The sequence below is a fragment of the Micromonas pusilla genome, assembly GCF_000151265.4.
Source record: "Micromonas pusilla CCMP1545 genomic scaffold MICPUCscaffold_7, whole genome shotgun sequence".
NCBI lineage: Eukaryota > Viridiplantae > Chlorophyta > Mamiellophyceae > Mamiellales > Mamiellaceae > Micromonas > Micromonas pusilla.
The window spans coordinates 565,378-590,431 of NW_003315888.1; the positions used below are offsets into that span (position 1 = coordinate 565,378).

At 67.8% G+C, this 25,054-nt stretch overlaps 13 protein-coding genes across 13 annotated transcripts; 6 read left to right on the plus strand and 7 right to left on the minus strand.

Moving 5' to 3' along the window:
• Positions 1 to 43: 43 nt before the first annotated feature.
• MICPUCDRAFT_59464 (uncharacterized protein) lies at positions 44 to 850 on the minus strand (the record flags this gene model as incomplete). The annotated part of the gene is made up of 1 exon (XM_003060034.1): positions 44 to 850. The coding sequence occupies one exon, from the start codon at positions 848 to 850 to the stop codon at positions 44 to 46; it is 807 nt and encodes a 268-aa protein (XP_003060080.1).
• A 137-nt stretch (positions 851 to 987) lies between these two features.
• On the plus strand, positions 988 to 3,212 carry MICPUCDRAFT_59465 (uncharacterized protein; the record flags this gene model as incomplete). The annotated part of the gene is made up of 3 exons (XM_003059744.1): positions 988 to 1,960; positions 2,065 to 2,267; positions 2,440 to 3,212. 3 exons carry the CDS (start codon positions 988 to 990, stop codon positions 2,962 to 2,964), a joined length of 1,701 nt encoding a protein of 566 aa, XP_003059790.1. The 3' UTR covers positions 2,965 to 3,212.
• MICPUCDRAFT_70883 (DSBA oxidoreductase) lies at positions 2,470 to 3,916 on the minus strand (the record flags this gene model as incomplete). Its single annotated transcript, XM_003060035.1, has 1 exon — positions 2,470 to 3,916. The coding sequence occupies one exon, from the start codon at positions 3,914 to 3,916 to the stop codon at positions 3,164 to 3,166; it is 753 nt and encodes a 250-aa protein (XP_003060081.1). The 3' UTR covers positions 2,470 to 3,163.
• A 134-nt stretch (positions 3,917 to 4,050) lies between these two features.
• On the minus strand, positions 4,051 to 4,215 carry MICPUCDRAFT_59467 (uncharacterized protein; the record flags this gene model as incomplete). Its single annotated transcript, XM_003060036.1, has 1 exon — positions 4,051 to 4,215. One exon carries the CDS (start codon positions 4,213 to 4,215, stop codon positions 4,051 to 4,053), a length of 165 nt encoding a protein of 54 aa, XP_003060082.1.
• A 736-nt stretch (positions 4,216 to 4,951) lies between these two features.
• MICPUCDRAFT_27600 (uncharacterized protein) lies at positions 4,952 to 5,761 on the plus strand (the record flags this gene model as incomplete). The annotated part of the gene is made up of 3 exons (XM_003059745.1): positions 4,952 to 5,117; positions 5,149 to 5,173; positions 5,260 to 5,761. Coding segments are annotated over exons 1-3 (600 nt in total), but the record flags the coding sequence as incomplete, so codon positions are not given.
• Positions 5,762 to 9,077: 3,316 nt separating this feature from the next.
• MICPUCDRAFT_34253 (uncharacterized protein) lies at positions 9,078 to 10,272 on the plus strand (the record flags this gene model as incomplete). Its single annotated transcript, XM_003059746.1, has 2 exons — positions 9,078 to 9,383; positions 9,634 to 10,272. 2 exons carry the CDS (start codon positions 9,078 to 9,080, stop codon positions 10,270 to 10,272), a joined length of 945 nt encoding a protein of 314 aa, XP_003059792.1.
• A 357-nt stretch (positions 10,273 to 10,629) lies between these two features.
• MICPUCDRAFT_34256 (uncharacterized protein) lies at positions 10,630 to 12,163 on the plus strand (the record flags this gene model as incomplete). Its single annotated transcript, XM_003059747.1, has 2 exons — positions 10,630 to 11,601; positions 11,786 to 12,163. 2 exons carry the CDS (start codon positions 10,630 to 10,632, stop codon positions 12,161 to 12,163), a joined length of 1,350 nt encoding a protein of 449 aa, XP_003059793.1.
• Positions 12,164 to 12,507: 344 nt separating this feature from the next.
• Positions 12,508 to 13,587, plus strand: MICPUCDRAFT_59471 (uncharacterized protein; the record flags this gene model as incomplete). Its single annotated transcript, XM_003059748.1, has 1 exon — positions 12,508 to 13,587. The coding sequence occupies one exon, from the start codon at positions 12,508 to 12,510 to the stop codon at positions 13,585 to 13,587; it is 1,080 nt and encodes a 359-aa protein (XP_003059794.1).
• A 588-nt stretch (positions 13,588 to 14,175) lies between these two features.
• Positions 14,176 to 15,357, plus strand: MICPUCDRAFT_59472 (uncharacterized protein; the record flags this gene model as incomplete). The annotated part of the gene is made up of 1 exon (XM_003059749.1): positions 14,176 to 15,357. The coding sequence occupies one exon, from the start codon at positions 14,176 to 14,178 to the stop codon at positions 15,355 to 15,357; it is 1,182 nt and encodes a 393-aa protein (XP_003059795.1).
• Positions 15,358 to 15,429: 72 nt separating this feature from the next.
• On the minus strand, positions 15,430 to 16,989 carry MICPUCDRAFT_59473 (uncharacterized protein; the record flags this gene model as incomplete). The annotated part of the gene is made up of 1 exon (XM_003060037.1): positions 15,430 to 16,989. The coding sequence occupies one exon, from the start codon at positions 16,987 to 16,989 to the stop codon at positions 15,430 to 15,432; it is 1,560 nt and encodes a 519-aa protein (XP_003060083.1).
• Positions 16,990 to 17,158: 169 nt separating this feature from the next.
• MICPUCDRAFT_65444 (uncharacterized protein) lies at positions 17,159 to 18,376 on the minus strand. The gene has a single exon (XM_003060038.1). The coding sequence runs from the start codon at positions 17,660 to 17,662 to the stop codon at positions 17,261 to 17,263; it is 402 nt and encodes a 133-aa protein (XP_003060084.1). The 5' UTR covers positions 17,663 to 18,376; the 3' UTR covers positions 17,159 to 17,260.
• Positions 18,377 to 19,030: 654 nt separating this feature from the next.
• On the minus strand, positions 19,031 to 19,909 carry MICPUCDRAFT_59475 (uncharacterized protein; the record flags this gene model as incomplete). The annotated part of the gene is made up of 1 exon (XM_003060039.1): positions 19,031 to 19,909. One exon carries the CDS (start codon positions 19,907 to 19,909, stop codon positions 19,031 to 19,033), a length of 879 nt encoding a protein of 292 aa, XP_003060085.1.
• A 756-nt stretch (positions 19,910 to 20,665) lies between these two features.
• Positions 20,666 to 24,822, minus strand: MICPUCDRAFT_59476 (ATP-dependent clp protease). The gene is made up of 5 exons (XM_003060040.1): positions 24,737 to 24,822; positions 24,301 to 24,412; positions 24,101 to 24,138; positions 23,695 to 23,848; positions 20,666 to 23,587 (listed from the first exon to the last, which is right to left on the minus strand). The coding sequence occupies exons 1-5, from the start codon at positions 24,788 to 24,790 to the stop codon at positions 20,931 to 20,933; spliced, it is 3,015 nt and encodes a 1,004-aa protein (XP_003060086.1). The 5' UTR covers positions 24,791 to 24,822; the 3' UTR covers positions 20,666 to 20,930.
• Between the last annotated feature and the right edge of the window lie 232 nt (positions 24,823 to 25,054).

Sequence of the window (25,054 nt, forward strand, 5' to 3'; positions counted from 1 at the left end):
AGCGGCCGCGCGTCGTCGGAGCTACGCTAGACGAGGCGCGCTCTCAGCCCGCGTCCGCCGCCGCCGCCGCCGCCGCCGTCGCCCCCGTCGCGAGCTCGAGCACGATCGCCGCCTCGTCCGCGGCGACGTGGTCGAACGTCTCCAGCCCGCTCGCGCCGTTCACCCGCAGCACGCACCCGGCCGCGCACGCGTCCATGCACCGCGCGCCTTTCACGACGACTTTGACTTTCGACGACGACGCGTCGCTCTCCGCCGCGATCGCGAGCGCCCGCAACGCCGCCGCGACGTCATTCGCGCCGCGCTTCGCGCACGCGTTGTTCACGCACACGGTGATCTCCGCGGCGGCGGCGGTCGACGAGCTCGTCGCCGAAACCGCCGCGCCGTGACCGCCGCGCCGCCGCGCCGCGAGGAGCGCGCGCCGCTCCGCGCGCGCGTCCAGCGCCGCGGCCTCGCGCTCCTCCTTCGTCATCGGTCCAGCGCGCGTCGTCCGACTCGTCCTCTGCTTCGCCGCGACGTCCGCCGTCGCCGTCGCCGTCGCCGTCGCCGCGGCCGTCGCCGTCCTCTTCGCCGCCGCCGCCTTCTCGCGCGCGCGGCTCTCTTTCCACCCTCGCGACGCCTCGATGGACTCCCACGAGTGTCCGAGGACGAGCACGCCGCCGATCGCGAGCGCCGCGAGCGACCCCGCGTCGACGCCGATCGTGACGGAGGGCGTGACGAGCGAGACGACGTCGGTCCAGTAGTCGGGATCTCGGAGCCCCGCGCGGAGGGCGACGGCGCCGCGGCGAGGACGGACAGACGGCGGCCGCGCCGCGGCGGGACGCGCGGCGGGAAGCGTCGACGCCGCGAGCATGACGCCGACGGCGCGGCGACGAGTGAAGACGCGGACGGCGCGACGATGGATAGATGATCTGATAGATCGCGTTCGTCTCGTCGGCCTGGCCCGTCATCACAGCGGAGGTCGCCGCGCGCCGGCGCGGGCGGGGGGCGATGCGGGCGGCGGAGGAGGACGCCGCCGCGGCCGCCGCGGACGCGGAGGCGCTCCGATCCCTCCTCCTCGCCGCGGCGTCCGAGCTCGTCGGCGCCGCGCTCGCGTCCGAGGTCCTCGCCGTGCCGAAGGAGTCGGCGCGCGCGTCGAAGAAGCTCGACGACCACGGCGCCGACTTCCGATGCCGCGCCCCGCGCACGCTGTTCCGCAGGCTCGAGGCTCTCGCGCGGCGCGGCGCGGACGCGGACGCGGACGCGGACGCCGCGAAGAAGATCGACGACGACGCGCCCGTGGCGTGCGGCGACGTGCGCGTCGCGTGGCATCGCGAGGCGAACGCGGGCGGGAGCGACGACGGAGACGACGCGACCGCGTCGGCGCCGTCGGCAACGGGCGTGGTCGTGCACACGACGACGGCGTACGGCACGCGACGCGCGCGGCATTACCCCTCCGCGGTCGAGTTAGCGGACGCGATCGTGTGCGCGATGGACCCGGCGTCGTTATCGGCCGTCGCCGCGCACGTCGCCGTGGACCGAGGCAGCGGCGGCGGCGGCGGCGGCGGCGACGACGGCGACGGCGGCGAGGGCGCGGCGACGGCGGCGAAGCGCCGGAGACGACGCGAGCTCCTCGGCCGCGCGCGCGAAAACCAAAACCAAAACGAAAACGGCTCCGTATCCGGCGTTATATCTTTCATGACCAAACGACGGCTGTTAGAGAACGCGGCGAGAGGCATGCTGCTCTGCCGCGCGTGCGGCGTGATGTTCCGCGGCGACAAAGGCTTGCGCGAGCACAGACAGGCGAAGCACGCGAACTCGTACGAGACGTCGCGCAAGGAGGTCATGGACAGTCGCATGGCCCTCATCGCGATGGGCGGAGGAGCGGCGACGGGAACGGGAACGACGACGGCCGCCGCGATGATCGATAACGGTCGAACGAACGCCGTCGCGAAGGAGCCGGAGGCGTTCGACGAAGGCTTAGGTGCGTTCTATACAAAAGTTTTTCACCCATCGCTCGGTTTCAACACTTGATCGCGTCCCCTTTCAACTGACCGATGAACTATTTTTGTATGGAATGGCCCTTAGCCGCCGCGAGGGACGGCGACCTCAATACGCTGAAGACGCTCGTCGCCGAGCGAGGCTGGGACCCACTGCAAACGGTCGATAAGCACGGCTCGTGCGCGCTTCACTGGGCCGCGGGCGCGGGTCAGCTCGAGACGTGTCGATACCTGGTCGAGACCTGCGGCGTCGACCCGTGCGTTCGACGGCGGCGGGGGAAGAAGAGTAAGGTGCGTTCTATACACTGGTCCCCATACGACCGCGTTGGCGAGGTGAACGCCGATCCTTAAGGACTTTGCCCGGCGCATCTCTCCGCCCACCCCTCCCTTTCAATCCCCGCCCTCGGCGCCTTTCAATTCCAACTGATGCCTTTCAACTCCACCCCGACTTTCGCTCGTATAGAACGGTCCTAATAAGCGCGACGACGGCCGCGCCGCGATGCACTGGGCCGCGCGCAACGGCCGCACGGAGGTGTGCGCGTGGTTGCATTTCGCGCACGGCGTCAGCGTGGACGACCCGACGAACGACGGGACGACGCCGTTCCACTTGGCGGTGTGGCGAGGACACGTGGACACGTGTCGGTGGCTCGTCGACGCGGCGCGCGCGGATTGGACGACGACGAACGCGTTCGGGTGCAACGCGATTCAGTGGGCGGCGCAGTCCGGCGACGTCGCGATGTGCGCGTACCTCAAGCGCCTCGGCCTGGACTTGACGCTCCTGAATTACAACGGCCACAGCGCGCTGCACAAGGCGGCGGTGAAGGGCAAGGCGGAGGTCTGCGCGTGGTTGCTGTCGGAGGGGGGATTGGACGGGAGGCACATGCTCGCCGACGGCGACGGGAACACCCCGCAGGAGATGGCGAGGTTGGAAGGTCACGACGCGCTGGCGCGGTGGTTGAGAGCGCGCGCGGACGAGCTCGCTCGATGATTTTGGTGGCACGACATCGTAGTAGCGTAGTCTAGTAGGTACGCATACGCAGACGGCGGCGGCGGCGGCGGCGACCGGGCGAGTGGTTTCATCGAAACGCCCGCGGCGACCGAAGCGCTTTCGGTCGCTTTACGCGATGGCGTTCGTCACGTGCATCGCCCAGCCGCGCCGTCCGCGCCGTCCTCCCGAGAATCACTCATCACGCGTCGTCGACGTCGACGACGCCGAGCTCCTCGAACGCGTCCAAGAAAGCCTCCGGCGGCTGCGCGCCCGAGAGCGAAATCCGTCGCTTCCCGTCGCCGACGATGAAGTGCGGCACCCCGCTCACGCCCCGAGCGTACCTCTGAAGCTGCTCGTCCGTCTCGCTCAGATACGCCGTCGGGTTCGCGAGCAGCTCGTCCACGGCGTCCGCGTCCAGCCCCGCGCGCTTCGCCGCGGCGCGCACGACGTCCGGGTCCGCGGGGCACTTTTCCTCCGTGAAGTACGCGCGCATCAACGCTTCCATGAAGTCGTTCTGCTTCTCCAACGACTCGCGCTCGCCCGCGTACGTCGCGACCCTGTGCCCGTCGATCGTCGGACCGGTGTTGCCGCCCATGGAGTACCCGTCAATACCGACGGACTCCATGACGCCGCGCAGGCGCTCGAACATGGGCGTCACGCGCGCGGGCCCGCCGAACTTGCTGTGGTAGTAGTCGAGCTTGTTGATGCCTCTCGTCTGCGCGTCGCGGGGGAACTCTCCGGTCGCGACGCCGCGGCGCCACACCTCTTGGGGCATCAGGAAGAACGGGCGCCAGTGCGTCTTGAACGTCACATCGGGGGACGACGCCCTCGGTCTCGCCGCGACGAGCGCGGTCTCGAGGTTTTTTTTCCCCACGAGGCACCACGGTCAGACGATGTCGCTGACGACGTCGATGGTGATGACCTTCGACGCGGCGGCCGCGGCGGAGGACATCGTTCGCGTTCGCGCGGCGAGGACGAGCGGCGCGCGCGCGAGACGAGACGTCGTCGTGGAGGAAGACGCGGAGAGACGACCTCGCGCTCGGAGGGTGTGGCGCGAGGAATGAATTGTTCGGGCGCGCGCGCTGCCTATTGCCATGCCATGCCAGTGCGAGAAAAAAGCGCGACGCGCTTCGAGCCACGAAGCACTCGGAACCAGTCCGCATTTGGCTGTCGCGCAGAGCGCTCGGATTGCACACAACCACGCGCGCGGCAGCACACGCACGGGTGCGCGAACGATGCGATTTCCTCCATCGCGTCTCTCTCACCGCGCACGCGATGCGACGCGACGCGCGGCGGCGTCGCGTCGCCGCGTCCGCCGCGGCGTCCGCGTCGCGAATGTCCGTCCGGGAAAAATAACGAGAACGACGAGCGACCCTAAGCCCCGGGGCGTTGGATGCCTCCGCGCTGACGCCCGCTCCCCTCCCCGCTCCCCCCGTCCACCGCAGGCGAGCTCACGATGGCCGACGTCAAGGCTAACGATGTCGCGGGCGCGCTCATGCAGAACTCGTGCGTCCCACGCCCTCGTCCGATCCTCGCGCGGCCCCGCGCGCTGACGCGCGCGAGCAGAGATCGATTCTCCCTCTCGACTCCCTTTTTTGGCACGTCGACGCGCGTCCGCCCGCCCCTCGCGCGCGCTCGCGCGCTCGCGTCGCGACCGCCGCGGACTGACGCGGCTCGCTCGATTCCCTCCCCTCGTCGCTTCAGGTACTGCGACACGAAGATCAAGGGCATCGCGAGCGGGAAGGGCAACGTGGAGACCGGCTCGGTGAGTCCCCCCCATCTATCTGCCTACGTCGGAGCCGACGTTCCCGTCCGATTCGGATTTCGCCCGAAACGGACCCGCCGCCCGTCGGTCGTCGCGCGCTCGTCCGTCCGACGCGCGTCTCGTCTCGTCGTCGCTCGTCGTCGCTCGTCGTCGCTCACCCTAAACCCTACATGGTTCTAAACCCTAACCCCTCCCAAACCCACCCCTCAAACACATCCCGCAGTGCTTCGACCAGACGCTTCCGAACACGTTTCGAAGGGCGGGCGCGCACCCGGTGAGCCGCGCGGCGCTGCCCAAGTTTAGCGCGTCCACGATGTCGCACCGGTGGCCGACGACGAAGCCGGGGACGTCGGAGTATCTCAAGAGGGGCGACGGGGAGAAGATCAAGCGCGGGACGATGAAGAAGATGGAAGCGCCGGTCGGGCCGCCGAAGGCTGGCGCGTTCGCGAAGCGCGACAACCCGCCAAACTCGCAGTTTCGCAAGTTTTACGAGCGCGGCGACCTCCCCGTCGCGGTGAAGTTTTTAGGGTCCAAGAACGTCATCTCGTGGAAGGTGGACGTGGAAAAGCTCGATTTCCATCATTACCTCCCCATCTTCATGGACGGCGTTCGGGAGAAGGAGGAGCCGTACCGGTTCCTCGCGGTGAAGGGCGTGGAGGACTTGCTCAAGGCGGGGGGGCAGAAAATCTTACCCGTGATTCCGCAGCTCATCATCCCGATCAAGACGGCGCTGAACACGAGGGATCCGTCCGTGGTGTGCATCGTCGTGCAGCTCCTGCAGAAGCTCGTCGTCTCCGCGGAGCTCGTCGGCGAGGCGCTCGTGCCGTATTACCGACAGATCTTGCCCATCCTGAATTTGTTCAAGAACCGCAACAACAACGTCGGAGACGCGATCGATTACGGTCAACGCAAGAAGGCGTGCATGGGCGAGCTGATCCTGGACACGTTGCAACTGTTCGAGACGTACGGCGGGGAGGACGCGTTCATCAACATCAAGTACATGGTGCCGACGTACGAGAGCTGCATCAACCTGTGAGTCGAGTCTCGCCTCGCCGCGCGGCGGGGTCGGGTTCGGGGTTGGGGGGGGGGAGCGAGGTAGCGGGGTTGGAGGCGATTAGTCGGAGTCGGTCGCGTGTTATTAATTTTGAGCCGATACGCACGGTACGGCACGAGGCATCGAGTCATCGCGGCGCCCGCCGCGCGTCGTCCTCGCTCGCGTTCGCGCGCGCGACGCCAGGGAGCGTCAGTCGGTCGCGCGCGCGTCCGCGCCGCCGTTTTTTTTTCCCCGAAACGCTCCGAGCGCGCGTCCCGCGACCGCCGCCGCCTCCGCGCGCGCGCCGAACGCGCTGAAACTCCGCGGAGTGGTCGACGGCGTCGCGGGGACCGCGCGCGCGAAAAATCGCGAAAAAAAATGCAAAAGGGTTGGAGCAGCAGGGTATCGATCCCCGTACCTCTCGCATGCTAAGCGAGCGCTCTGCCATCTGAGCTACTGCCCCCTTTCGGGGAATGAACCGGTCTTCTGTGAACCGGAGTGTCGATGGAAGACTCCAAGTGCCCAAGTGGCGAATTTAAAAAATATGAAGCTTTCGCGTCGGTGTCGGAACTCCCGAGGCTGCCGACCGCGGTCCCTGCCGCCTTCGCGCCCGCCGCTTTTTCGTCTGGCAATCCGACGCGGGTTCCTCACTTCCCGCGCGCGGCGCGGGAGTCACCTGGCGCGCGCGATCGTCGTCTAGACGCGATGGCGCCGCGCCGCCGCCGCGGGACCGATCCCTCGCAGATCGGATCCCCCGCTCGAGGCGGGCGAAGGTCGTCTCCGACGGTGCGCGCGCTCCCGCCGCGCGAGAATCGTTCGCTCGCGATCGATCGACGGTCGTCAGTCAGAATCGCGCCCGGCGCCGCGCGAACTCCGCGTCTTCTCGCCTCTGAAGAAACCGTATTTACGCTTGGCTACTGACGTCCCGCGAGGGGCCGGCTAGTTACCGGGCAAAACCCCTCGCGCGGCCATGACGCCACTCGAGCTATCGTCTGACGGCTTGCCGGACGCGCATGAGTTCGCCGCGCTTTTTTCTCTTTTCGCCTCGCGCTCGACGTCGACCCGCGCTCTCTCGTCCGCGGCGCCCCGCTGACGATCGTCGCGCTCCTCCTCCTCCGCCGCGGCCGCGTCATCACGCAGAGCGACGTCGTCGCGAAGAGAGGAAGGACGAACGGCCGAGACCTTCGCCCGGGGAGGGGAGCGCACCCCGAACGACGACGACGACGAGGTGCGTCCCCCGGACTCGGCCCCCGCCCGCCCGCGCCCGCGCCCGCGCCCGCGCCCGCTCGCGCGCGAACAAACACGGCACGAGTGTGTACAGACTCGCGGGCGGATTGATAACCCGCGCTGCGCGACTCTGAAGGTTGTACTTTCCGTGCCCAGAGTGACTGGCGAAATCTACGGTTATCTGGCGATCGTCCGTCTCCAGATGCATAACCTAATTCGTCTTACATCGCGTTCGCCCGCCAGCCCCGTGGCGGCGGTTTCTTTCGACGCGGTTGCTCGTACGTGATGCAAAACTTGATCCCAAAGACTGATGAACGGTGAAGATCAACATCAATATTCACCATCTTTCGACTGATACGCGAAGCAACCGCGTCCGCGATGCTAGAGTCGTTTTTTTTTTTTTTTTATCCGCTCGGCTCGGCTTGGCTCGGCTCGGCTCGGCTCGGCGCGTCGCGCGTCGCGCGCCCTCCTGCAGAATGCTATCTGAGAAAGTGCGACGTAGAACACCGCACAATCGGCGTGTATTTTGAAGGAGGGCCAGAATCACAGGGTGCTCCTACTCCGTAGGTGCTCGGCTTCGCGTGCGGAGACGCCTCCCATGGAGCATCAACAAACATGTCGGCTGGCCGGCGGCGGCGCGCTCGGCTCTCGGCTCTCTCTTCTCTCTCTTCGCTGCGGAATGATAGAAGAAAACATACGACCCGCCCGGTACGCCGCGGCGGGGAGGTGCTGAGTGTTGCTTCCCGGGGTGAACACGGGCATCACCCGGTCATTACATAGCCTGTGAATCGTTTCTGCACTGACCGCAACGCGAGGAGAGACGAGAGAGAACCGAGAGAAGAGCCGCCGCCGCAGCCGCCGTCGTCTTTTTCAACCGCCCTCGCGCAGTCGCTGACCACCTCCGATTCGTCCACGCGTTCATCTCCACCGCAGGCAGGTCGACGATCGTCTTCGGCGTCATCGCGTCGCGAGAGGATTCACGACAGACTCCGCCAAGGTACGGCGCGCGAACGACCGCGACCCCGCGCCTGTTCAGTTCCGTCGGCGCGTCTTTTTCGCATCCTGAACAAAGCAGAGAGCAATTATTCCCTTGCGTTGCTTTCCCGTCAGTTTCAGGTAAAGCCTACAGACCGGGAATGGGTGAGCGCCGGGAAACTCATGAACGGTAGCTCAATCTCTCGACCGACAGTTTTCACGCGCGTCCGTCCGTCCATCCGTCGTCGTCGTCGTCCGGGGTGTTCCGCGTTGACGATAACACGCCGCCGATCAACCCGTGAGGCACTAATATCTTCACCCTCTAAGAAGTACCGAGCGGAACGCTTCGCGACGACGACGTGCCCGACCCTACCCGACCCGACCCGACCCGAGGAAGCACTCACGGACGTCTAAGACGAAACATCTTACATCGGAATACAAATTGACGTTTTAAGATTTGATTGCCTCAAACTATCCGAGGCGTCCGGCGCGCGTTTCCTCGGCGGCGGCGGCGTTTTATTGTTTTACCCGACCACGGCGCCCGAGCGCAACATGCCTGAAGCGGCTCTTTTCCGTGGGTCTCGCTTCTTACTTCAGTTGCGTAGACGAACCATGTTCTCTCGCGAGGACGCCGGCCAGACAACCGGGGGGTCTTCACTCCACAGAGCCGACGCCGACTTCGCCCTTACCGGGTTTGTTCACGCGGCGGCTCTACTTTTTTACGGACCACATTCGCTCGACGGACGAGTCGCGTCTCGTCTTCTCTTCGCGCGCTCTGTTCCGTTCGCTTCTTCCCCTCCTCGCGCGCCGTGTGATTCGCTGACGTCGCCGCTCTCGTCTCCCCTTCGCGCAGCCGTAGCCAGTAGCAGCGTTAGAAGTAGCGGCGAGTCTCGTTCAGAGCGTTGTATGACACGAATTCCGAAACGAAAAAAAAAGCCATAACCTGACGTTGTCTCTCCCCCAATCACGCGCGTTTGCGCCCGTGACGTGGCCTCGATTTCCTGGCCACGACGGACCCCGCGCGGACGAGGCGCGACGCGCGCGCGACATCGCGTCGCGCCCGCACGCACGTCGCACGCCCCCGACCGCGCCGCCGCACCCACCTCGCACGCCATGGCCTCCGTCGCCTCCCTCGCCGCCTCCGCGTCCGCCGCGGTGACCGGCCGCGCGCTCACGTCGCGCCGCGCGGCCGCGCGCGCGAGCGCGCGAACCGTCGTCCGCGCGGCCGACGTCCTCCCCGCGGACGGCCGCACGCTCGACCGCAGCGGCGTGCCGAACGACCCCGCGAACGAGGGCCTGTACGACGTCACGCTCCCGAAGCCGGTCGGCGTGAAGTTCGCGCGCGGGAACGACGGCGGCGCGTACGTCGTCTCCATTCCCCCGGAGCCGATGTACGACTGCTTCGCGATCGGCGACAAGGTGCGCGCGCGTCCTCTTCTCGTCCATCGAGACGTATCCATCCGAGATCCATTCGTCCGTCGTTCGTCGCTCGCTTCGTCTCTCGCGTCCGCCGCGGGGAAGCATCGAGAGAGTTCCATTCGCGCTTCACGCCGCGTCGACGCCGTCGCCCCGGCGTCCTCTGGCACCCGCGCTGACCGACGCGTCCATCGACCCCCGCGCGCCGCCGCCGCCGTCGCGCCCTCCGTCCGTCCCGTCCCGTCCTCCGCAGGTCACGAAGGTCTCCGCGAGCTTCGGCGACGAGATCTGGGACGCGGACTCGTACGGACAGATCATCTACGCGATGAAGAACAGGAACGGCGACATTTACCTCCAGCTCAGACAGATGAACGGCGACCTGTCCGCGCTCGAGCAGAACGAGAAGAGCAGCGGGTTCAAGAACGAGCGCGCGGGGGGTAACTACGGCGCCGGGACGAAGGAGCAACAGATGCAAAACTACTCCAAGAAGAAGGAGCTCGAGGTGCAGCGACTCGACATGTTCGACGAGGCCATCGCGCTGTACAACAAGAGCGACTTCGACAGCGCGCTCATCATCTTCGAAGAGGTCGCCGCGCTCGAGCCGAAGAATTACATGTCGGATAACTTCGAGACCGCGACGGAGATTTACCGCGTCTCGCAGTACAACATCGCGTGCTGCTTCAGCAAGCTCGGACAGCTGGACAACTCGCTCAAGGCGCTTCGGCAGTGCATGGGCGCGGGGTGGAAGGACTTCAAGAAGATTCGCACCGACCCGTCCTTGAGCGCGGTGCAGGCGGCGCCGGGGTTTAAGGAGCTCATGGACAAGTTCGACGAGCCGCTCATCAACGAGAACGCGATCAAGTTCGTGAAGGGGCTCTTCGGCGGGAAGTGATTTGATGAGAGCGACGAACGATCCGATCCAATCCGATGGAGAGAGAAAAAGTTTCCCGTCGGCGGGCGGCGGCGGACGGCTCGCGAACGACGGCGCGCGGCGTCGCTCGCGGGACGTCCGCGCGAGGGGAGAGAGCGCGCGTTCGACCGCTGATTCGCGCGCGCGGCGACGATGGCGTTAGTTGAGAAGCTGTCGTATTCAGACGAAAACGTTTCGTTACGCGCGCGTCTCACACACAGTGCACTGTCGTCCTGATGTCACGACGACCGATGAAAGTGTCGACGTGTCGCGCTCGCGTGGATAGGGCTGATGTCGCGCGCGTCCGCCGACGCACACCCCCCCGCGCGTCGGCACACGATGCACGCTCACGCGGTCAACGCTCTCGCGCTGAGCTCCTCGCGCGCGGCGCTCGACGGCGCCGCGCGACCGCGCGGTCGCGCGGTCGCGCCGTCGACGCGCGCGCGCGGTCGCGCCGCGCGCTGCCCGACGATCGCATCGGCGTCGGCGTCGTCGGCTCATCGCGATGCCGCGACGTCCGATCGGAGCGCGACGACGACGCTGTCCGTCGCCGACCTCGCGCGTCCGGCGCTGCCGTCGCACGGCGCGAACGAGATCGCGACCGTCGCCGGGCGCGCGGCGGCCGCGCCGCCGCCGCCGCCCGCGCCGGCGTTCCCGCACAACGTCCCGACGCCCGCGCTCGTCGCCGCCGGCGCGCTCGCGCTCGCGCTCGGCGCGAAGGCGATCCTCGACAAACCGTCGCGCGCGTACGTGCAGGGCCCGGGCGGCGACTCCATCGGCACCGTCGGCGAGGAGTACGACGCGTGGACGGAGGAGGGCATCCTGGAGCACTACTGGGGCGAGCACATCCACCTGGGGTACTACACGGACGAGGACATGGCGAAGGGCGCGGGGACGCTGCTCGGATGCCGCGTGAAGGATTTCGTCGAGGCCAAGTTCGACTTCGTCGATAAGATGCTGGAGTGGAGCGGATGCCCTCCGAACCCGGCGATGGTCCTGGACGTCGGCTGCGGCATCGGCGGCACGTCGCGGCACCTCGCGAAAGCTCTCGGGCCTAAGAGTAAGGTCCAGGGGATCACGCTGTCGCCGAACCAGGTGCAACGCGCGACGGAGTTGGCGGCGACGCAGGGCGTGGACAACGCGTCGTTTCGCGTCATGAACGCGCTCGAGATGGAGTTCCCGGATGACACCTTCGACCTCGTGTGGGCGTGCGAGAGCGGCGAGCACATGCCGGACAAGAAGAAGTACGTCGAGGAGATGATCCGCGTGTTGAAGCCCGGGGGAACGATCGTGATCGCGACGTGGTGTCAGGTGCGTTCTATACACTGGTTTCCATACGACCCCGTTCGCGTGGTGAACGTCATTCCTTAAGGACTTTGCCCGGCGCGTCTCTCCGCCCACACCTCGCGTTCAATCCCCGCCCTCGACGCCTTTGAACTCCACCTGACGCCTTTGAACTCCACCCCGCCATCGCTTTGTATGGGATGGCCCTCAGCGCGAGACGCCGCCGGCGTTCACCGACGAGGAGAAGGCGAACCTCAAGTTTTTGTACGAGGAGTGGGCGCACCCGTACTTCGTGTCGATCGAGGAGTACGTCCGGCTGATGGAGGGCACCGGCGCGATGGCCACGGTCGGGAGCGCGAACTGGGTGAAGGAGACGATACGGAGTTGGCGGCACAGCATCTGGGTCGGCGTTTGGGACCCGTGGCCGGTGGTGTTCGCGGGGCCGCGGATCTGGTACAAGACGATCCGCGAGATCGTGACGTTGGAGCGCATGCACCGCGCGTTCGATTGCGATTTGATGACGTACGGGATGATGAAGGGGACGAAGGCGGCGGCGGCGGCGGCGGCGGCGGCGGCCGCGAAGGAGTGATGAGGGTGTCCGGGTATTATTTTAATCACATTTGAGTGACGCGTTGAAGAAAAAACCAAACTTGAGCGCGAGAGCGCGGTGTTCGTTCGTTCGTCGTGGTGTGCTCGCTCGCTCGACCGACGCGCGCCGCGCCGCTCGCGGCCACACACCGCGCGCACCCCGCGCGTCGGGCGACGACCGTCCGTCCGTCCGTCGCCGCGCGACCTCGCGCCGCCGCGCGCCGCGCGCCGCGCCGCGCGCGACCCGGCGTCCGCGTCGCCCCCGTCGGATTCGCGCGCGTCGCGTTCCCGATCGATCGTTCAACCAAACGGATATCTCCGCGCGAATTCGCGCGTCCGTCCGCCATGTCCACCCCCGGATCCGCGGCGTACTACGACCGCAGCCGACGCGCGGTCGCGGGCGCGGCGATGCGCGCGGACGTCGACTTCCACGCCGGTCTGCGCGAGGCGGGCGTGCCCCCCGTGACGCCGTCCGAGGCGGAGGTGGACGCGCTGCTCATGCGCCTCGCGGACGGTTCGCCGTCGCTCCTCGCCGAGGCTGGGCTCACGCCTCGGAGCGCGCCGCCGCCGCGAGAGAGGCCGAAGCCGCCGTGGGTGGAACCGAAGCCGCGACGCGACGCGAGAGAGGGCGGCGCGTGGAAGAACGTCGAGGCGATGTCCCCGGCGAAGGGGGGCGGCGCGCACCGCGATCCGTGGTGGCACACGACCGCCAACGCCGACGATTCCGACGCGACGGCGACGACGACGACGACGCCGGCGGCGCGCGCGAGCAGCGCGTCGAAGCGTTCGATCACGTTCCACACCCCAGACGACGTCCGCGCGTCGACCGCCGCGGCGAAAAACTTCAGCGCGCTCGCGGCGTCGACGGCGAAGGCGGCGAACCGACTCGACGCGGCGCGGGCTCGAAGGTTCATCAACGCCAACGCTCGGAACGGCGCGTCATCCGCGTCGCCGTCGTCCGCCGCCGCGGTGCGCGGCACGCCGGGGCCGGGCGGCGGCGGCGACGACGACGAAGACGGGTGGGACGAAGACGTTCGAAGCGACGACGCCGCGATCGCGGCGGGCGACGGCGGCGACGGCGACGTGCGCGACGGCGCGCGACTGCCCGTCTTTGAACGCCTGTACCGCGCGGTGCCGTCGGGCCAACGCGAGAAGTTTACGTTTCCGTCGCCGCCGCCGCCGCCCGCGGAGTACGACGCGGACGACGACGCGCGCGACGACGCGCTCACGCCGTCGCGGCACACCAGCAAGGCGCTCGCGGAGAAACGGCGGGAGATCGAGGCGCTGAAGGCGGAGATCAACGCGCGGCGGACGACGGACTCCGCCGGCGAAGCCGCGGAGATGGCGCGCGCCGCCTTCGCCGCGGCGCGTCTCAGGCGCGTCCCATGTCACACTGGTTCCCATACGACCCCGTCGGCGTGGTGAACGCCGTCTCTTAAGGACTTTCTCTCCTGGCGCGCGTTTCTCTCCGCCCAGGGTCCCTCGCTTTCAATCCCGACACACCTCGATGCCTTTCAACTCCGCTTCTGACGCCTTTCAACTCCACCCCGACGATTCGCTCGTACGGACCCTCGACCCTCATCAGACGCGTCTCGGAAGCGCCGGGCGGGTACTCCCCCGCGCCGCCCGGGTACGACTCCGAGGACGACGCGGACAGAGAGCTCGCGAGGCTCGCGGCGCAGGAGGAGCGCGCGAGGGCGGCGCTCGCGCGGATGCACGGCGCGACGGGCCCGCGCGGGTCGCCGCACGTCAGGCGCGTTCTATACACTGGTTCCCATACGACCGCGTCGGCGTGGTGAACGCCGATCCTTAAGGACTTTGTCCCGCGTCTCTCTCCGCCCATCCCCCGCTTTCAATCCCCGCCATTGATGCCTTTCAAATCCAACTGACGCCTTTGATCTCCACCCCGACGTCGCTTTGTATGGAACGACCCTCAGCGCTCGGCCGACGAACGTCCCGGTGACGCGGTTCGAGGACGACGTCGACTTCGTGGACTGGGACTTCGCCGCGATGATGGACCCGGGATTCGCGCTGGGGGGGAAGAAGCCGTGGCAGGAGCGGCTTCGGATCGCGGAGGAGAAGCGCGCGCTGACGGCGCTGCGGTGGGAGAACGAAGTCCGCGCGAGGGCGACGGCGAAGGCGCGGTCGCGCGCCGCCGTCGACGCCGCGGAGGCTGAGTTGACGCGACTGCGGAAGCGACGCGCGGATATTCTCACGCGGCAGCGGCACAGACGCGCGATGGCGGCGACGAAGGCGGACCCGAAGTCGACGCCGCGGTTCCGACCGGCGTGGGGGTACACGGGGTCGCCGGGGACGGTGGAGAACATCTCGAAACTCGCGGCGACGGCGGCGGCGGGCGGCGCGCCGATTCCGCCGCCGCTCTTTCCGGCGGCGGCGGCGCCGTCCCCGGCGCGGCCGCCGCGCGCGTCGCCGAGACCGAGCCCGAAGCCGAGCCCGAGCCCGAAACGACCGAGCCCGAAACGACCGAGCCCGAAACGACCGAGCAGCGCGAGCCCCGCGGCGACCGCGGCGACGTACGCGTCGTACGCGTCCCCGGGGGGGTCGTATTACTACTCTCCCGGCGTCGGACGAAAATCGCTGACGCCGGCGGAGGCGTCGGCGGCGGCGGCGCGGCGCGTGAGAGCCGCGAAGGCGTCGAGGGAGCGCGAGGCGGCGGGGAAGGACGGCGGCGCGGCGAGGTCGACGAGGGCGCCGCCGCCGCCGCCGCCGCCCGCCGCCGCGGGGTTTTCGTTCAGCGCGCCGACGGCGTCCGCGGCGGCGAAGGCGAAGGCGCCGGCGGCGGCGACGACGCGACAAAAAAAAGAGAGGCTGAAACCCGCCCCCGCGGTCGCGAGACCGTCGTCGTACGCGAAACCGAAATCGACCGCGTCGAGGAAGCTCTCGATGACCCCGACCGGCGCCGGCGCGACCACGCGCGGCCACGCCGAGCTCGCGGAGGACGTCGACGGGTTGAAGCGCGACGTCGCGTCGATCAAGTCGTCGCTGAGCGCGCAGGGCGCGTCGTTGGGCGGCGAGCTCGAAGGCATCAAGCGAGAGATGCGTCGCGTGTTCGAAATGTTGAGCGCGGCGGTCGGGGCGGGCGGGGGCGGGAACGGCGGGGGGTCTGGAGGGGGGTCTGGAGGGGGGTCTGGAGGGTCCGTCCCGAGTTCCCCGCAGCAGTTCGTCTCCGGTTGAACGAATAGTCAACACGAGGCGATTGTGAATGAATTAGCAGCACTGTGCACGATGAATGCACGATGAAAGAAGCTACCCGTTCGCTCGTCGCACGCTCCGTCGCCGCGTCGCCGTGCGCGCCTCCGGCTTCTCTTTCGGCGACGACGATCGTTTATCCTTCGTCGGCGGCGGTGGACGCGCGCCGCGCGACGACGCGCGCTCCAGCAGCAGCTCCGCGCGCAACGCGGCGACCTCGGCGGACACCTTGGACACCCTCATCGCGTCCACCTCGCCGCCGCCGCCGCCGCCGCCGCCGCCTCCGAACGCGCGCATCATCGCGTAGCACACCAACGCCGTCGTGACCGCGCGCCGCGCCCACACGATCGCCTCCTCCGCGACCACCCCCGACGCGACCGCGCGGCGCGCCGCCGCCGCCTCCGCGACGCCGACGACGACGACGCGCGCCGTCGCGGTGGACTTTCCGTCGCGCGGCGCCGCGGCGACGACGGCGACGACGGCGGCGACGCGCGCGAGCGCGTCGCGCGCCGACGCGCGCGCGCCGACGAGCGTCGCGACGGACGCGCGCACGCGCTCGAGCGTCCGCTTCGCGTCGAGCACGATGGCGCGCAGCGCGTCCGCGGCGTCGAGCGCGTCGCGGACGGCGGACGCGACGGCGGCGACGGCCGCGCGCGTCTCCGCGGCGTCGCTTCGCGCCTCCGCGTTGACGCGCGCGGTCTCGACCTCGTGCGCCCTCGCCCTCGCCGCGGCGTCGTCCACGCGCGCGCGGACGTCGTCGACGCCGCCGTGGACGTCCGACACTGTCGCGGCGAGGACGGCGGCGCGCGCGGACGCGGCGCGGACGGCGTCGTCGACGGACGCGACGTCGGCGGCGAGGCGTCGGAATCGTTCTTCAGACGCGGCGTCGGCGTCGCGCGCGGCGGCTGCCATCCTCGCGAGCGCGCGCGACGCCTCCTCGCCGCGCCATCGCGTCTCGAGGTGTTCGCACTCGCGATCGATCGCGTCGAGCTCCTGGAGGTACATCGCCTGCTCCATCGTGCGGTCGACCGGCGGGCGCGACCGTTCGGCTTCCTCCCCGACCTCCCCGACGGAAGCCGAACGGTCACCGCCGCGGTCGCCCCCCGCGAGCGCGCGACCGAGCGCGTCCGCGAGGACGCGCGCGACGCCGCGGGTCTCCTCCTTCTTCTTCATCGTCTCTTCATCGTCTTCATCGTCGTCCGCGTCGTCCGACGACCGATACGTCTCGCCGCGGCCGAGCGCGCGCGCGATGCACCGCTCGCAGTGCCTCGCGTCGACGCACGGCGCCGATCGCGCGCGCGCGCGTCCGCGCTCGAGGCGGCACGTCGTCGCCGCGGCCGCGACGCGGCACGCCGCCTCCGGCTCCCTCAGCGCGCTCGCGCAGAAGAACTCGTCGGCGGCGGCGTCGTCGCGTCGTCGTCGTCTCGCGGACTCCGCGGCGAACAGCGCGTCGTGCGCCTCGCGGCGGCACCGTTTCGTCGTCGCTGAGCGATGGACGTCCAAGTCGTCGCGGCCGCGAACCGTTGCGATGAGGACGTCGTCGCTCGTCGCTGCTGACGTCGCGGCGAGGAGACACGCGAGGACGAGGACGCCGCGAAGAGGGCGCGCGGCGCGCATCGCGGCCGGCGCGCGGAGAACGCGACGACGTGCGGCGGCGTGGCGTGGAGTGACCGCGGACCGCGCCGCCTGTGTGACAAGACCGGAGGGGTAGGGGCGCGGGCGGATTAATAACATTTCGGATTCTCCGAGAGAGATTCGTCGTGGCTCACATCCCCGCGCGCCATGGCCGCCGGCAAGCCGTCCGTGGGGCAGCGCGTGACCAAGAACTTCGACGGGAAAGACTACCATGGACGCGTCGCCGAGGCCAAGCCGGACGACCGCTACCCCGTCACCGTGAAGTTCGACGACGGCGACGTCGAGACGTGCACGTTCGCGCAATTCGACGCCGAGTTCGGAGGATTCGTCCGAGGACGCGCGGCGACGAGGCGTCGGTCGGAGTTGAAAGGCGTCGTGCGTGCGTGGGGTCGAACGTTGTGAGCGAGGAAGGAAAAGTCCTTAAGGATCGGCATTCACAACGCGAACGCGGTCGTATGGGGACCAGTGTGAAGACACTCGATCCTCCGCGACGAGATCCTCCGCCTCGCCGCCCCTCCCCGAGGTGGGCGATCGCGTCCGCAAGAAGTTCGGAAAGACGTGGTACTCGGGGAAGGTGCTCGAGGCGACCCCCGGCGACCGCTACCCTATCGCCGTGAAGTTCGACGACGGCGACGTCGAGACGTGCGCGGCCCATCAGTTCCACGCGAAGTTCGAGACGGCGGACGACACGTCCGAGGGACCGGGGACGCCCCTCCCCGAGGTGGGCGATCGCGTCCGGAAGAAGTTCGACGGCGAGTGGTTCGAGGGGACGGTCGAGACGGTGGTGAAGGGCGACAGGTGGCCGATCAGCGTGCGATACGACGACGGCGACGCGGAGTCGCTGACGTGCTGGACGTTTCACTCCCAGTGCGAGCCGCTCGCGCTCGGAGTAGGGAAGAAGCGGAAAGTTTCCGCCGCGGAGAAAGAGAAAGAGAAGACGAAGAAGAGGAAGACCGCGCCCGCCTCGGATAAGAAGAAGAAGAAGAATAAGAAGCCGCCGACGACGACGACGACGAAGACGACGCCCGCGAAGGGTGACCTGGTCAGCGTCGATTGCTACTCGCCGAGCGACGACAAGCGCGTCGCGCGGCTGTACCCGGCGCACGGGTACGCCCCGAAAAAAATCAATCTCGAGATGAAGATCCCTTTCAAGAGGCACCTCAAGTGCCTCTGGGAAGTCGTGTACGACGTGTGGACGAGACTGTGCGATGAAGTGAACGTTCCCGCGAACGAGCCCGCGCGGAAGCACTTGTACTTACCCGGTAAAATCATGATCTACTCCGAGCCGAAACTGTGGGACGAGCTGGTCGGCCCGGACAAGGAGGTCAAGGAGATCCATGACTTTCGCTTCAACCGAAACCAGACGATCGCGGCCGCGCTCGACTTCGCCGGGAGTTTCCTGAGTTTGACCCTCGATCTCAACGGGGGGTTCCAGGGCGAGGATCACGTGCGCAGGAAGTGCAATTTCCCAAACAGTTAGAGCGAGTCTAAACGCGACAAGTACGCGGAAGCGTTTGATGCCATCACGCGAAAGATCAACGACGAGAGAGAAGACGGCGCGGCGTGGTCGCTGTGCCCGCACCTCGGGGACAAGCGCACGTGCGTGGTCGTCCAGACCATCGATCGCGTCGGGGGGGTCGCGCGTTGAGGTCGGGCGTCCGAGCGCGGCGAGAACGTTTTTTGTACGAGTACATGTAAAAGAGTTTACCGCACGCGAGAGAGAGAGAAGACTCGACCGGACTCGACCCGACTCGACCGCGGCGCGGACTCAGTCCACCTTTTCCCCGCCCTGAAACGTCTCCCGCGTCCAGTGCGACTCCCGCCGAATGTACCGCGGCCGTCTCGTCGCTCTGCTCTGCTCTAACCGCGCCAGCGCCGGCGCCGCCTTCACCGCGCCGTACGCGAGCCCTCCCGCGCTGCCGTACAGCACGAGCAGCAGGGTGAACGCGACGGAGGCGCCGCTGCGGGTCGTTCCGTACGAAAAACAGTATGTTCATCGGTCAGTCGAAAGGGACCAACGCGATCAAATGTTGAAACCGAGCGGTGGGTGGGTGAAAAACGTTTGCACAGACAGAACGCGCCTGATCGTCGCGACGCCGAAAAATACCAAACCGCTCCACGTGCCCGCCGCGAACGTTCGTATCAACGCCGGCAGCCGCCACGCGAACGATATCACCGCGCTCGCCATCCCCACGGTGAAATTCGAGAGCACAGTGAACCCCCACCGTATCAGCAGCTCCGCGAGCGAGTCGTCCGACCGGCCGCCGATGATGAGCCAGAACGTGTCGTAGTACGTGTTTCGCGTCGCGAAGACTTTGCCGCGCTCGTAGCAGTCTCGGAACAGCGCCTTGGCCTCGTCGACGCCGAGCGCGGACCACAACCCCAGCGTTCGCTTCGCCTCGCGCACCTTGGCGTCGCGGCGCTTCCGGTACACCTCCGCGTCTCTCAGCTTCGCGCGCTGCCGCGCCTTCGCCTTGTTCACGCGCGCGCGACACGGAGCCGAGGACCAACAAAACCACTGCGAGTTTCGCGCTCGATGGACATCCATCGTGGCGTGGTATAACGCCGTCTCCGCGGCCGTTCGCGGCTCGAGGTCGATCGCGTCCGCGGCCTCCATCATGTCGAAGTACTTCGTCTGCATCGCGTCCGTGATCGTCACCGGCGGGGTGGCGTAGAACGCGACGAAGATGCCGAGAAGGTAGAGGAGGACGCACGACGTGAATCTAGGCGTCTCGAGCGGCTTCCAGCGCGAGACGACGCCGACGATGCCGCCGCCGCCGCGGCCGCTCGCGGCGCGGTCGCGGGGCGGCGGGGACGCCTCGCGGCGCGGCTGGATGTCCATGCGCGGGCTCGGCGAGGGATCAGGCCGCGTCGCGTCCTCGGGGGGGGCGGGGCCGTCCATCGTGGCGCGCGCGGGGCGGATCTGTGATGAGACGTGGATGGATGCGGATGCGCGCAGCGATCACTGCCGAAAAGTTGCCCACTTCTCGCCGCGTCCAAATTTAGGTCCCCGACCACAACCTTCCGCGCCGCGTCGACGAACGGCCGCGGGGCGTCCTTCCTCGCGCACTCGCGAGACGCGCGCGCGCGCGCGACGGCGGCATCGGACGCCGCGAACGAACCGACGCCGCGACGAACGACGCGCGAGGGGAGCGCCGCGACGAGAGCGCGGGAGGGATTTATTTAACCAGCTAGGTGCCGCGCGGTTCGGCATCCGACACCGCCATGACGCGCCCGGAGACGACGCGCGAGTGCAGACAGATCTCAGAGGCGCTGGACAAGGAGATCACGTGCGTGCGACGCGCCGCGCGTCCTCGCGGCCCTCGCCCCAGCGCGCGTCGGAGACGTGTTCCGACCCGCGCCTGCCTGTTTCGAAGCGCTGACGTCGCCGAATCCTCCCCCTCCCCATCGATCGACGCAGGCTGACGATCGGCCACGACCGCATCGCGGCTCACGCGAAGGAGCTCAGGGCGAAGCAGCACGAGGAGACGCTCGCGGCGCAGGCGCGGGCGGCGACGCCGAGAGCGCCGCCGGTCGCGGAGGACGACGTCCCGAAGTTCGTGTGGCCCGCGTTGGGAACCAGACTTCCCACGCATCTCCGGAGGGACCTTGACAAGCCCAAGCGCGACAAGACCGTGCACTGACCGAACGCGGCGATACGTAGACCGAGTAGTGTTTAAATAAATGATTACGATTTCGTTTCATACAAGTACAGCGCCCGCGCGTAGGCGATAAGTAGACAGACGTTAGACACGTGAGACAAGAGATGGCTGTTCGTACACAGAGCTCTTCGCCGCCGCTCTGAATTTCTTCGACCCCGCCGTCGCGTCGAGTTCGAGTTCGAGCTCGGACCCCGCGACGAATCGATGATCGAATCGAGAGAGGTTTCAACCTGGTGGTCGATCGATCGGTCGACTCGGTCATCAGTTGTTCACCGTGTCGTTCACGCCGACCGGCGCTGACGTGGACTTCACGACGTTGTTCGCCGGCCCCGCGAGATCCTCCCCCGGCCGTCCCTCGAGGTCCATCCCGACGGACGTCCACGCGATGTCGTACCCGCGTTGCGACGGGTCCCCAGCCACCGCCGTCACCGAGACGCCGCCGAACGTGTTCTCGGAGACGGCCCGCGCTTCGCCGCCGTTCGTCTCCGCCGCCGCGAGCGTCCCGTCGAACTTCTCGTCGTAGTCGATCACCGCGACGTCGCCCTCGAGGATCTTCCCGCGAAGCAGCGCCTCGGAGAGAGAATCGTCCACGATGGACGTGATGGCGCGTCGAAGCGGACGAGCGCCGTACTCCTGATCGAATCCCTCCGAGAGCACCTTGGTCATCGCCGCGCTTGTCAAGGCCATCTCCATGCCCTTGACGCGCACCCTCGACGCGGTCTCGCGGAGCATGATGCTGCCAATCTCGCTGACGGACTCCCGCTCGAGCTGCTTGAAGCACACGATCTCGTCCAGACGGTTGAGCATCTCCGGACGGAAGAAATTTTTGAGCTCCTCGAGCACCTTGTCGCGCATGCGTTTGTACGCCGCGCTGTCGCCGTTATCGTCGAATTCCTCCTGGAGGTCGAACCCCAGCGTTTGACCGCCCTTCGCGATCACCTTGCTCCCGACGTTGGACGTGAGCACGATGAGCGTGTTCTTGAACGACACCACGCGCCCCGTCGAGTCGGTCAGGCGCCCGTCCTCCATCATCTGCAGCAGAATGTTGAAGACGTCCGGGTGCGCCTTTTCAATCTCGTCGAAGAGCAGGATCGTGAACGGCGTCCGTCGCACCGCCTCCGTGAGCGTCCCGCCCTGGCCGAACCCGACGTACCCGGGCGGCGCGCCCACGAGCTTCGACACGGAGTGCCGCTCCATGTACTCGGACATGTCCAGACGCACCATGTTATCCGCGGAGCCAAAGTACTTCTCCGCGAGCGACTTGGTCAGCTCCGTCTTGCCCACCCCCGTGGGGCCGGCGAAGAGCATCGACGCGATCGGTCGGTTCGGGTCCTTGAGACCGCAGCGCGTGCGTCGCAGCGATCGCGCGACCGCGCTCACCGCCTCCTCTTGACCGATGACGCACGCGCGCAGGGAGTCGTCCATGGTGGCCAGCGTCGCCGCCTCGTCGTCCGTCATGCGTTGGACCGGGATCCCCGTCCACTGCGCGGCAACGGCTTCAATGTCGCCGACGTCGACGACGGACCCGGCGCCGCCCATCTGCCCGCCGTCCGCGCCGTCGACGTCGACGTCGATGCCGAGGTTCAGAAGGTTCTTCTTGACCTCGCGCTCGCGGTCGCGCAGCAGCGTCGCTTCCTCGAAGAGTAAGCCGCGCACGGCTGCTTCCTTGGCTTCGTGGACTTGCTTCAACGCGCGCCACAGCTCCATCGCCTCCATGGACGTCGCGCCGTCGACAGCCTCGCCCGCGCGCATCTTCGACGCCATGTACTTCTTGATCCTCGCCGCGCTGCCCGCCTCGTCGATGAGATCGATCGCCTTGTCCGGTAAGAACCGGTCCGCGATGTATCGGTTGGAGATCTGAACCGCCGCGACGATGGCGTCGTCCGTGATTGTCGTCTCGTGGTGCGCCTCGTAGCGGTCGCGGAGACCAAAGAGGATCGCCGTCGCGTCTTCTTCGCTCGGCTCCTCGATCATCACGGGCTGGAACCGGCGCTCGAGCGCGGCGTCCTTCTCGATGTACTTCCTGTGTTCGTCCACGGTGGTCGCGCCGATGCACTGCAGCCCCCCGCGCGCGAGCGCGGGCTTGAGGAGGTTGGAGATGTCCATCCCGCCGCCGCCGCCGCCCTTACCGACGGCGCCCGCGCCGATCATCGTGTGCACCTCGTCGATCATCAACACGACGTCCCCTTTCTCTTTGATCTCCGCGAGGAGGCCGGTGACGCGGCTCTCGAGCTCGCCGCGCTCTTTCGCGCCCGCCATGAGGAGGCCGACGTCGAGAGACAAGACGCGCTTGTCCTTGAGAAACTCCGGGACGTCGCCCTTCGCGATGCGAATGGAGAGGCCCTCCGCGATGGCCGTCTTGCCCACGCCCGGCTCGCCGAGGAGGATCGGGTTGTTCTTGCTCCGTCGCGCGAGGATCTGGATCACGCGCTCGACCTCCTCGTCGCGGCCGATGACCGGGTCGATCTTGTCCTCCCTCGCGCGCGCCGTCAGGTCGAAGCAAAAGTCCGCGAGCGGCGACTTTTCCGACGACTCCTTCCCGCCGGAACCGGCGCCGGGCGTCGACCCCGCGCCTCTCGCCGCGGGCGACGACGGCCCGCTCGACCGGTTGTTCCCCTCGCGCTCGCGCTCGCCCTTCAACCTCCGCTCCGCCTCCGCGTTGACCGCGGCGCGGTCCGCGTTCATCGCGGCGAAGAACGCGACGAGCGCGTCGTCGTCCAGTGTCGCCGCCGCGACGGCGACGTGCTCGGGCGCGATGTAATTCATCCCCGCGGACTGGCTCGCCGCGAGCGCCGCCTCGAACACGCGCTTCGCGCCTCGGCTGAACGGCACCTCGGACGTGCTCGCGCGATGTCCTTGGCCTTCTCGCGCGCGAGCTCGATCGTCATGCCGGTGCCCAGGTAGCCCCCCTTCTTGGCCTGCGAGGGTCGTTCCGTACGAAAATGGTAAATAACCGGTCAGTTGAAAGGGACCAACGCGATCAAATGATGAAACCGAGCGGTGGGTGAAAAATGTTTGTTAGAACACACCTCCTCGGCGATGAGGCCCATGACGATGTGCTCCGCGCCAACCTCGGGGCGACGCAGCGCCTTGGCCTCCTGCTGCGCGAGCATGACCGCCTTGATGGCGCGCTCGGTGAACTTTTCGAACACCGCGGTGACGACGAGCGCGCCGCGGGCCTGAGGAAGGGGGAGGGTCGGAGGGAGGAGCGAGGAGGGCGGACGATTTATTGATCGGGTCAGTCGTCCGTCCGAGGGCTCGTTTCGTTTCAAACCGCGAGGGAGTCGATCGATCGTTCGCGTCGTTCAGTGGAATCGTTGACCGGTCGCGTCGAACCGTCGGCGAGGCGACGCGCGCGTTGGAAAAGCATCGATCGAGTCGGAAGATGCCGCGCGAGCGCGGCGGGAGGGAGGCGCGCGCGTCGCGCGCACCTTGACGGGATCACGCGCGCGGACGAACCCGGCGGTGCCTGCGGGGGATCGAGGAAGGGACGACGACGTCAGCGAACGCCCCGGCGCGTCGCGAGGGTGAGGCCGCGCGCGGATCCGCGGCGCGGGATCGACCGATCGATCGACGATCGACGTCGCCGTCTGGTCGTTCGCGCGAAATCGAAAGAAAAAAGCGCGCGCACCGTTGGCCCCGGAGGCGAAGGACGAGCGCGACGCGCGGTGCGCGTTCGCGGCGCGGCGCGCGGGGACGCGCGCGGACGCGGCGGAGCGAACCGGGCGGCGCGTCGTCTGCGCCTGAGGAGGAGGACGGAGGACGGGAGAGGCGCGCGATGGGTCAGCGAGAGGTCGCGCGTCATTCATTTCGCCGGTCCAACGACGAGGAGAAAAAAAACCAGCGCGTCGCTCCGCGGGGAGACGCCCGGACGCGCGCTCTGCGCGGCGCCGCGCGGCGCGTCGTCCCCCGCGCGACGCGCGATCGATCTGTCCACGCCGAGGCGGCGCGGAATGTCGTCGCGGGGGAGGACGCGACGCGTCGAGACGCGCGCGTCCGCGCCGCATTCCCTCCGCGTCGCGCCGCGCCCGCGTTGGGAGAAGAGAAGAGGATGATTTCGCGCGCACCGCGGTCGTGCCCACTCCGGGAACCGCGCGCGAGGACGCCGTCGCGGTGCTCATGACGTCCGGACGACTCGCGGCGCGTTATCGGTGGTGTGCGGATGCGGCGTAGACGTCGCGCGCGATGTGTGTGCTGTCGCGTGAGCGTCGCGTGGAGGGCGCCGCGTTGTGTAGTGGACCCGCGGGCTCGCGGTCATGTTTAAAAGTGTTGGGTCAGCGCGCGCGATGACAGTTGGTGAACTTTCTGCCAAATATCTCGCGTACTCGCGCATACGAGCAAACAGCCAGAGTACGCGCCAAAGCTTGATATTTTTGGCGCAAAAA

Coding starts and splice junctions, on each gene's coding strand:
- MICPUCDRAFT_65444 (XM_003060038.1), bottom strand. CDS start 17,662: ATGGGCCGCGCACGTCTCGACGTCGCCGTCGTCGAACTTCACGGCGAT.
- MICPUCDRAFT_59476 (XM_003060040.1), bottom strand. CDS start 24,790: ATGAGCACCGCGACGGCGTCCTCGCGCGCGGTTCCCGGAGTGGGCACG. Junction 24,413..24,736: donor CCGGAGTGGGCACGACCGCG/GTGCGCGCGAAA, acceptor CCTCCTCCTCAG/GCGCAGACGACGCGCCGCCC. Junction 24,139..24,300: donor CTTCGCCTCCGGGGCCAACG/GTGCGCGCGCTT, acceptor GATCCCCCGCAG/GCACCGCCGGGTTCGTCCGC.